We start from the raw sequence: 11147 nt of genomic DNA, 5'->3' as shown, positions 1-11147 counted from the left end.
AACAGTGTTTAGCAAAAACAAAGCAAAGCAAAGCAAAACAACAACAAAAAACTGAAATACATGAATAACTTACATTTTTCTTTTTCTTTCTTTCTTTTTTTTTTTTTTTTTTTTAGTTTTCATGGAGGTGAAGTACCGTACGTACTAGAAACTTTCCAAAACAGACCACCTCAACTTTGTCTAATGCGGAATTAATTCCTCCAAGAATTTCTGCCACCTTTGGCGATTACTTTTCTCTGCCTAATTGTCTGGTCATGTAGCTTATGAAGGAGCAGGGGAGACACGAACGTGGGAAACAGCGTTCTGCCTGCACGCTTGGTGTAAATAATTTTTTCCTATGTATTTTTGTGCGCATATTTGAAAGCCGCCACACTTAGGCCATGAGATAGGAGCATAAGCAAATGTCGTCTCTGCCCCTTAAAGTTTAAGAGTAAATGGCAAAATAAAGTTTAATGACAGAGGTTTGAGAAGAGGACTGTAAGAATTGCTTGCTTAGGTGAGTGTATCTCTCACATCTAGCTTTGAGTTGTTTGGACAGCCACTGCCTAACTTAACTGACCTAAGTTTCTAGAGTAAATTGCAAAATACGTTGGATGGGTGACCAAACCTCCTTGAAAGCAGACCAGTTAGAGGACTCCAGGTTCGTCAAGACTACAACTCCCAGAGTGCTCTACGCTCCATGCACGCCCTGGAGCAACCATCACGCCAGATGAAGACTACAATTCCCACTACTCTCAGAGGCTCCGGAAGCCACGTTAAGTACCACCTGTTGCCATAGCATCCGGGTCCGGATCCACCAATCCTGAAGCATTTTCCGATAAGAGGCGGGTAAATTGCTTCTTGGGCCAACCCGAGACGCTGTACTCCTGGCACGTGACCGGAGGAGGCGGGCTTTTGGAACCGGCGCCTTCTCCTTGCTTCTTGGGGTCGTGGCCTTGCTCCTGCAGGGCAAGGGAAGCATTCCCGGGTCCTGACGCGCAGGTGTGCGCGTGGGTCCTGACGTGCTCGCGGGTCCACGCGCGGACTCTGCGGGGACAGAAGCAGGAGCCATGGGCGGGACCGCCAGCACCCGCCGGGTCACCTTCGAGACTGACGAGAACGAGAACATCACCGTGGTGAAGGGCATCCGGGTGAGTGCCGTGGGCGGGCGAAGGGCAGCCCCCGAACTCGGACCCCGACGCTGAGACGTGCCTGGGACCGCTGCACCTGCTTTCTCCGCTCTCGGCTCGCGTGCTGTCCCGCCAGAAGTCTGGCTCTCTTTGGGAAGAAGCCCGTAGTTTGAAGACTCGGAACGTCCATTCAGAGAAAGTTCTTGGTTGTGTGCCAGGCGCTGTACTGGGGCAGATGGGGGTGCCAGGTCACCACGTCCGTCCTTGCTCACTAGTTGCAGGACCTAATTGCAACTCTTGATTCACCGCGCTGGTTAGTTCAGGACCCGAACCCTGCTTTCTCGTGCATCTCTCTCTCTCTCTCTCTCTCTCTCTCTCTCTCTCTCTCTCTCTCTCTCTCTCTCTCTCTCTCTCTCTCTCTCTCTCTCTCTCAGAGTGAATTGGCTTTTTAAGGATGACTCTTATTTGCCTCTGCCATTCATTGCCCCTCTTCTGGTATCACCGCTTGCCCCAACACATGCATATACTCATGCATCCAAGTCATTCCTGGCTCTGCTGGCTAACTTCTGGCTTCTGGCTCCTTCCCTTCCACCTGATAATGCCGTTTTCCCAGGCGCCTCCGCTGTGGTTTGTTGGCCCGAGTTTTGAACCAGGCCCAGTTACTACAGGCCTGCTACTGTCTGCCCAGCCCGATAGGGGCAGAGGTCAGTGCAGTTCTTCAAGGTTAGTAGAACTAAGAGAGTCAGTTCTGAGGGCTACATTGTAGAGACTTTTTAAATACCCATTGTGTGGACTTAATACATGAACTGAAACTTGAGTGTTCTCTATGGTGTCAGTATCCGGGCACTGACTTCATTAACACTCTTCTCTGCACCTGACTTTGGAGCATCATGGTTTGGGAAGTAGGCTTGTACCTAGGAACCAAGCGCTCTGATTTCAGAAGGCTGTAGATGTTTTCCGTCTGGTTTTACACAACTATTAGTCTGTGAACTATGTAAGATACCATTTGGCATTTGTTACAAGGAAATAAAACTTTAAAAACATTTCAAGTGTTTAAAAACTTCTTCCTCTGAAACTTGTTACCTCGAAAAGAACTTACTAAGGTTTTCCTGGTAGGAACTCCAAACTGTTGGACCTGAGGCTTCGGTCTGTGGCCAGCTGTTCTCACTGTGCTAACCAGTGAGAACTAGAATGGTAGTTCTAGCATTCTCTGCCGTATTGGTGTTTAGTTGGTACTTTTTGTGGTAAGGTAAGAAAGAATTAATGCAAACTTGAGTTTTATACAGAGATTGAAAAAAAACAAGTTGTCTCTAGGTTTTGAATGTTCCACAATAGAGAATGCAAAGCTTGGGAAAAAAAAGTAAAAGAAAATCCCAGGTTAAAAGATTTGGATAGGAAATGCATAAGTGCATGTCCTCATGTTTCAGTACAGACACAGCAACGACACAAAACAAACTGAAAGAGTTTGGCCACAGCATAGAGATTTAGATAAAATATCAGATTATGTGGAGTGATAGGCGCGACAGTAGGGATGGTTCTTAGGTTCAAGTGGTGAGACTGTTTATAAAGGACTTTTGTAAATTGTTTTTAAAACGATACCTTCAGTTATACAATTTGAAGCAAGCTTCCTTTCTCATAGATACATTTTATCTCTGTTGTTACAGTCCAGGCATGGCAGCCCCATTTTGGTTTGTAACCCACTCTTCTGCAAGTGCCCTTGGCCAGGTTTCTTTGCTTCCTGGCTTTCTCACGGTTGGCGTATACTCTCCCTTGGCTTCCTTCAGTTTTCTCCTCTCCAGACTGGTGGAGCCTCGTACCTAGATACTCCCTTATCCCCGTCTTTTCCAGCTGTTGAACTGTGAGGTCATTTTGGATCCCTTGAGGTCATGCACAGGAGAAAGCTAACTTGGAATTCAGCAGACATGCTTAGTCTGTGGCTCTGGACCAGTCACTTCTCTGAGGACAGCTTACCCCTAAGTCCAAATGTATTACTTCCTTTAGTTAGGGTAGGAGGATGCAGTGTGTAAAACTCCTGATGAATTGTAGACCTTTAGGTTACTATTAGCAGTAGTAGTGTTACTATTTCGTGACTCTGGGAATTGAACTTAGGTCCTCACAGGTGGCTAAACAAACGCTCTACCATTGAGCTGTATTCCCAGCCTGCTTTGTAGAATTATAAATAAAGAGCGGTCATTATGATGGGGTTCCTTTCACATTTAAAATTCTAGAGTTCCTTGGAAGTGCATTGGGATCAAACAAACCTGGCTTCAGATCTTTGCTCTGAGGTTAGCGTAGCGTACGACGGCATGGGCAAGTCACCTATGATCGCGTCTCCCTATCCGGTGTTTCAGTGGAACTGCATGTTAGTGAGAGTGAGGCACGTGTGTTCCTGGCCCTGTGCTTTGTCAGTGTTTGTACTTAGAGCGCTAGCTTGGAGTTCTGCAGGAGAGCCGAAGCTTAAACCCCGGAGACCACAGCGGAACTAAACCAGAGGGCATGCCGTGCCCCATGAGAGAGAGACCTACAGGCCAGAGAGAGGGTCTTGAGAGGGTCCGTTCCTGTGTGAGGCTTGTAAATCTCTCTTAGCTGCTCTTGCTGTTTTCTTGGCTTCCACCAGTCATCTTGTTTGCTTTCCAGGCATGAGAGCAGCATTCTTATCATGTGAGCAAGGCTTTGTCTTTAGGCAGTTAAAACATGGACTGGCGGTAGTGGCGCATGCCTTCAATCCCAGCACTCGGGAGACAGAGGCAGGCAGATCTCTGAGTTTGAGGCCAGCCTGGTCTGCAAGAGCTAGTTCCAGGGCTGTTACACAGAGAAACCGTGTCTTGAAAAACAAAACAAATAATAACAAACAAACAAAAAATATGAACAGATGAGGCCCAAATTCCAGTTTTGGATTTCATAGGTTAATGCAACTTGATTGAAGAAAGGTTTTCAAATTTTGATCCATTTTATAATGTTTAGGATCATCAGTTAAGAAAAATAAGTATGCTAATAATTCTGTACTCACTCCTGGGAAACTAGTTTGTGTTCTGTTCCACTGACTAGGATAGTAATTTCATCTTCAGTTATCCTAATATAGAGAGTAGCATTTAGTGAGCAGCAGAAAACTCACTAAGTAGGTTGAGTTTATTAATAGATGATAAGTCTATTTATTTATTTATTTTTTTCCTGAGGTGCTTATAGCATGCACTTAAAGGACCTGCTTACAATGCCAAGTTTCTAGTCTCTTCTTGCTGACAGTTGCTACTTTTCATGTCTTTTATATATGGCCCTGCTCTTTCCTTTATTCTGAGAAGTTGCTAGTACTTTTCTGCCCTCTGTAAAATAGCCTCTATTCTTACACCTGGTAGCGATTTTGCATATGAAGCTACTCCTATGGCCTGGATGAAGGATTACTCTCTTGCCTTGTACCTCTGTCTCAAATACATTTTCTCATGATAGAAAAATAAACGTTTTTATTACTCACATTTGCTTAATAGGATTTTTGTGCGCACCTGCTGTGCCTGCTTAGAAAATGTGTTCAGGACCCGTCTTTCACGAATTTATCTGAAGCATCCGAGCTGTGAGTGAACTCTTCCAGAGCAAATGTCAACTTCAATGAGTATCATTTTCAAAGTTACACTTACCGTGCTTCCTGGCATGACGAGACTCTGCAGCTGGCCTTGAAGCTGGAGCTGACATCCGCAGGAGCCAGTCAGCCCTGTGGGTTCCTCTGAAACACCATGCGCTTTGGGAGGTGTTGGCAGCTGAGAGCCCCTGAATGAAGGGATTCTAAATGAGGGGTGCTGTCGAGGGCTCAGCAGCGAGCGTGTGCAGGATTGCGCGTTTATTTGGTTAGTCATAGGGACTGTGAGTAATTTAGTCTCAGTGTTAGGTTCTGTGAATGTCTTGGGCCATCTTAAGCTTTCTAGGATGCAGAACACAAGTAACGAGCTACATATGAACAGAAAATCACATGGTTTACAGAAATGAGTCTGTGTTCCCTGCCACCTCGTTTTCTAACAGTATGACAATTTGGTGTCTGTGCCTTCAAAAGGTCGTGGGGGAAGCAGTGCTCAGAAAGTGATCTGTTCTTACCTGGAGGGAAAACCAAGAGAGAAAATTTGCTGTTTTCTTTAAGGCAATTTGATAAGAAACAGCTTCAGTTGTGAACGGTTCTGTGTCATGTGGCTCAGGCCTTTACCATCTCAAAGATAATTTGAGTGTCCCCTCTGAGAGCAGAAGACTTTAGCTTTGTTCTCTTATTCGGCCTCTTGGATCTGAAAACATGCTGAGCTCTGGATTGGTGGGGGGTACTTTTGTGCAAATTTTGGGTAAGACCAAACAATGAGTGGTAAGAGGTAAGCGGGATGACTAGATGATACCATGCCCCGTGGAGCCTCTGGTGTGAGGCAGACAGTGGTCGGGTTCTGCCTGCTCAAGTGTCTGAATAGGGTAGGTAGGTAAGGGCGCCTGCTTCTGTCAGCAGGCCTGCTTGTTCCAATCACCCTTACTTGTGGTTCTTTTGCTATACGAACCACTGTGAGCTCTGTGAGGTATGGACTCTGCCCTAACAATACAGTGAACACAGAGTTCATGTACATTGACTTAGTCCATGGACTCCGAAGTCCAGAGGCCTCTGGGTGTAATTTGTAGCATCAATATGTGTGTGAAGCGTTTACTACACGTTTGGTGTTTGGATGGAGATCCAAAGGCAGCTAGAAGACAGGTGGAGCTGCTAAAGGTCAGCAAGTGGGGAAGGCTCTTGTAATGGAATGCCCTCTTTAAGGACAGACGTGTTTCCTGGAGAGTTTCCTCTTAGGCTGCTTGTCCAGCTCTTCCTGAAGCTCATGTGGTGTCTTTGACCCCCACCTCTGCCCAGCCTTGGGGTAACTTTCCTCACAGAAGAGCTGAGCTGTTCTACAGCTATGGGCTGTGTGTATGACCTTGACCTGTATAGTTTAACTTGTCTGCTGCCTCCTGAGTGTGTGCCAGTTCTCAGAGGAGATCAGGTGAGACCTGAGCTTTCCTCAGACTGGAGTTGCCGTATCCAGCTAGCTGGGGACAGGTAATAGTGCTCAAGTCAGGAGAACAACTGCAGTTCTTGGGCTGCCATTCCTACCAGTGCACCTCAAAGGCCAAGAATTCAGCTGGGGAGGAACAGGTGCAGGGCGACTCCTAACCAGCGGGCCTGCAATATGCTTACCATGGAGTCTTTGGGTGACATTTACATATGTTTGACTACATGTGACTGGAACCTACTTTGAGAAATGTTTTGGTTGGCGTTAGAATGACGTTGAGTAGCAATATGGAGGCATCAGAGAAACCACAAAAGCAACAAAAGGTTAACAAATACTTTTACTGATTTGAAAGACATATTCTACTTCTATGCCCCAAAAGCATAGGGAAGAAAACCCAACACCTTACACACTCCTAGGACCCAGACAGCTGCTGGTAAGAACTCCAGCCTCATCCTCAGCCCCACGTGGAGAGGAGCTCCATATTGGCCAGGTGGTGAGGATAAACTAGAAGAGACAGATTCTGTGGCTATCGCTGCATGAATAACCACTCTAGCAGATAGTCATGGTGTATATGCTACAACCCCCTTATAGCCCAGTGGCTGAGACTTCGACCTCTCAGACAGAGGAAGTGAGGTGGCTAGCCTCTTAGATTGTTCTGAGCCAGCTTTTTCTGTTTGAAGGGTGACGTTTAGGGATTAAAAGGACGTTTACAGTTGCTGTAGAAAGTTGTTAGTATACATTTTGAAGGGAAGAGGTGGAGTATTTAGAAAGCACAGGTCAGTGTTTATAGCTGACATTTGTGTTTTAGCTAACATGTCTGACCAGTTATAGTTGCGTGTGATTTTAATGTTGCAGTTCTTTGATTTTGGATTGAAATATAGAAATGTAAATTAGAATGTAAAAGTTACTGCATGTATAAATTACAAAAACTGATGAGCTTTATATACTGGCTTTATAATATATATTGTATGTGTACTATGGTATATCAACTTCGTAGTATTTGGTGATGATAATATGTAGTGATTAATTTTTAATTTTTTATTTTTAGTTTGTGAGAATCAAGCCTAGGGCTTTGTGTATGCTAGGCAAGTGTTCTGCTGTTGAGCTCTGGCCCCAGCCATATAGAGTTATATAGAATATATTGTAACATTAATACATTGTTATGAAATATATGGTATGTATGAATTATATATCATTTAATGTAATATATGTCACTTATATAATACATATCACTTAAAGTAGCTATGGGCTTCAGAAACGAAGGCCTGTTTTCTCTCGTGAGAGGGAATGCCTTTATCATATGTGGGAGATTGGTGGGGTACACTGCTGAAAGGGCATGGGATGGAGATTGGGGCAGCCACTGCTGGACTCAGTGCTCCTGGACCCGGATGTTACTCAGCATCACCCAGAGATGGAGAGGACTGGGGTTGGTGTGAACAAAGCTTTTCAACTTCGTAGATAAAGTTCAGGTTTACCCAGACTCTGGACTCCTGTCTGTCTTCCAGTACAGTGGAAGTGAAGGCAGAAGGATCCGGGATTGAAGATCATTCTGAGCTACATAGTGAGTTTGAAGCTCACCTGGACTACTTTAGAGCCTGTCTCAAAAAACAAAAGAAAACAAACAGACAAACAAAAAAATAAAACCATATGTAGCAAGGGCTGCTGGGGATGTAGGTCTGAGGTCGGTAGGGCTGGAGGCCTAGGACTCAGCCCCTAGAATCACAAAACAAAGAAATAAAGCAACAAGAAAAGATGCCTCTGGCCCTGGTGTCTCAGGACTCCAAGCCTCTGGGTACACTGCTTTCTTGGTGTGACTGGTCCTCTAAGAGAGGAGTCATGGCTTTTTCTCTAAAGAGCACAATTCTTGAGCTGCTTTTCCTTTCCTGTCTCACTTCTGCTTTAACTTGGGCCCTGAGGCAGATCAGAGGTCCTGTTAAGGTGTAGACAGTTCACACAGTATCTCGAGGGCCTTGCCTCAGTGATGTAGGAGCTCAGTGTCATGGAATGGCAGAGTTTCAACACAAAGGGGAAGTACTCTTCACTGGAGTGCTTGTATTAGATGTAGTGGGCGCAGGGACCCAATAGCTCTGCGGGGCAGACACTGTTGGAATTGAATGCAGAATTAGTTTGGTGAGTGATTGCTTTTGGATATTGACGTTATCTTAAGGGATTGAGTGGGAAGGGGGCAATGGTGGCAGAGATAACAACAGCCATCTGTGGGTGGGGAACCTTTGGGTGTGGAGTATAAAGGGAGGAACTGGAAGTTAAGGTTGGAGAATTAACTACCATCCAATGAGAAGTGAGCTGAGGGAAGACGTGACAACAGTTCAGTTGGCATTTTAGGCTTCAGGACCTTTTCTGCCTTGGGATTCTGGATGGAGGGGTGGCGTTAACTCGGTAAAAGGAAACAGGAGGAAGAAAGCACAGGTTCCATTTTGGGTATGCTGGGTATGAGGTATTTCAGTCTGTCTGAGGGCAGCTGTTTAGTAAGTAGCTAAATGTGTCGAATCCTGGAGTTTAGAGTTCATGAATTCATCAGCAGCAGTTAAGGAAGGCTTGGCTGAATGTGGTGGCAAATATGTCTGTCAGCCCTGCACTAGGGAGACTGAGGCAGGAAACGTCAAGAGATTGAGACTACCAAGAGCACACGGAAAGACAGAGAGTGAGGGCAAAGAAGAGTCCGAGCCCTGCGGCCCTGAGGCCAGGCAGCAGCGGAAGCCTGGGAGAGCCTGAGACTTGGACAGAACCCTCCGAAATGTGGTGGGCGAGAGGTTAGAAAGGCTCTGGACTAAGGAGGACAGTGACAACGGGGTGGGGCTAGGTGCAGAGGGAAGCTGTATGGGTAGGTGCTTTAGGAATATATACTAGTTTATATAGGTAGAGTGTAAAGGATTACCGCTGGTGCCTTTTACCAGAATGCTTTTGTAGTTGCACTGAGAGTCCAGGCCAGGCAATGATGAGCAGAGGAAGTGGAAGTTAGAAGGACCTCTATGGAGGGCATTACTCTGTCACTCTAGCCAGAAGCTCCTCATTAACCCGAACAAGGGTCCTGGTTGACCTCTGCTTTGCTTCCATGTGTTAGCAGATGTTGAGTGTGGTACTGAAGTGGGGCATTTGATTTTGACCTTGAGAGTTGGACTTGAGTTGGAACCCAGCTTCCCTGCTGTGAGACTGTGTGATCTGGGAGCTGGTATCTGCTGGCAGTCATTTTCTTGCTCACTTACTTATCTAATAGAGATAATGCCAGTAGTTAGCACCCAGGCTTGTTAAGGCTTAGATGAGGAAAGCACTAGGGTAGAGATGACAAGAAGTTAGCATGAAGTCGGCCTTAGCAATTTTGAATCCTAAATGCCTTGTAGACATGCATTATTTTTGAGACAGTCTTTTCATACAGTTCAGACTGACCCTGAACTCTTGTTCCTCGTTTATCTGCCTCCTTGGTGCTGGGATTATAGGCACGTGCTACCATGCAAGGTCCTAAGTATCTTTTGAATGTGTTAGCTACTGTATTACCAAAATAGCCCCCCACCCCACAACTTGGCTGTAGAGTAATTTATATGCCTCCAAATGTACTTGCATTAACTAGACAGGTCAATAGTTCTTTTTTTTTTAATTGATTTTTATTGAGCTCTACACTTTGTTCGGCTCCCCTCCCTGCCTCTCCCTTCCTTTTCAACCCTCTCCCAAGGTCCGCATGCTCCCAATACTCAGGAGATCTTGTCTTTTTCTACTTCCCATATAGATTAGATCCATGTATGTCTTCTTAAGGTCCTCATTGTTGTCTAGGTTCTCTGGAATTGTGATTTGTAGGCTGTTTTTCTTTGCTTTATGTTTGAAAACCACTTATGAGTGAGTAAATATAATAATTGTTTTTCTGGGTCTGGGTTACCTCACTCAAAATGATGTTTTCTAGCTCTATCCATTTGCCTGCAAATTTTAAGATGTTGTTTTTTTCTCCATTGTATAAATACACCATATTTTCTTTATCCATTCTTCAGTCAAGGGGCATTTAGGTTATTTCCAGATTCTGGTTATGACAAATAATGCTGTTATGAACATAATTGAGCACATGTCCTTTTGGCACGGTTGAGCAAAAGTGGGATTGCTGGGTCTTGAGGAAGGTTGTTTCCTAATTTTCTGAGAAATCGCCACACTGACATCCAAAGGGGCTGTACCAGCTTGCATTCCCACCAGCAATGCAGAAGTGTTCCCTTTTTCCCCACAACCTCTCCAGAATAAGTTGTCATCAGTGTTGTTGATTTTGGCCAATCTTACAGGTGTAAGATGGAATCTCAGAGTCATTTTGATTTGCATTTCTCTGATGACTAAGGATGTGGAGCATTCCTTAAGTGTCTTTCAGCCATTTTAGATTCCTCTGTTGAGAGTTTTCTGTTTAGCTCTGTGCTCCATTTTTTATTGGATTGTTTGATTTCTTGTGTTCTTTGTATATTTTGGAGATCATTCCTCTGTCTGATGTGGGGTTGGTGAAGATCTTTCCTTTCTGTAGGCTGTTGTTTTGTGTTGTTGACCGTGTCCTTTGCTTTACAGAAGCTTTTCAGTTTCAGGAGGTCCCATTTATTAATTGTTTCTCTTAGTGTCTGTGCTACTGGGGTTATATTTAGGAAGTGGTCTCCTGTGCCAATGCGTTCAAGTGTACTTCCCACTCTCTTCTATAAGGTTCAGTGTGGCTGGCTTTATGTTGAGGTCTTTCATTCATTTGGACTTGAGTTTTGTGTGTGGTGATAGATATGGATCTATTTTCATTCTTCAACATGATGATATCCAGTTATGCCAGCACCACTTGTTAAATATGCTTTCTTTTTTCCATTTGATATTTTTTGTTTCTTTGTAAAATATCAGGTGTTTGAAAGTGTGTGGATTAATATCCAGGTCTTTGATTTGGTTCCATTAGTCCTCCTGTCTGTTTATGCCAATACCAGGCTGTTTTCAGTACTGTAGCTCTGCAGTAGTAGAGTTTGAAGGCAGGGATTGTGATGCCTCCAGAAATTCTTTTATTGTACAGGATTGTTTTGGA

General features: G+C 44.7%; 1 protein-coding gene across 2 annotated transcripts in view; it reads left to right on the top strand.

Annotated features, from left to right (window-relative positions):
* Positions 1-875: 875 nt before the first annotated feature.
* Positions 876-11147, top strand: part of Chchd3 (coiled-coil-helix-coiled-coil-helix domain containing 3) — a 248406-nt gene continuing 238134 nt past the window's right edge. Inside the window, exon 1 of one of the 2 annotated variants that reach the window (XM_075953625.1) lies at positions 876-1130. In XM_075953625.1, coding sequence (XP_075809740.1) covers positions 1050-1130 — 81 coding nt within the window. In that variant the 5' untranslated portion in view covers positions 876-1049. The remainder of the gene's footprint in view (positions 1131-11147) is intronic. The other variant, XM_075953624.1, reaches the window with a different exon arrangement.

The sequence above is a fragment of the Microtus pennsylvanicus genome, chromosome 19, assembly GCF_037038515.1.
Source record: "Microtus pennsylvanicus isolate mMicPen1 chromosome 19, mMicPen1.hap1, whole genome shotgun sequence".
Classification (NCBI taxonomy): domain Eukaryota; kingdom Metazoa; phylum Chordata; class Mammalia; order Rodentia; family Cricetidae; genus Microtus; species Microtus pennsylvanicus.
Note: the sequence above shows the minus strand (reverse complement) of the source record. Positions and strands in the feature narration are given on the sequence as shown.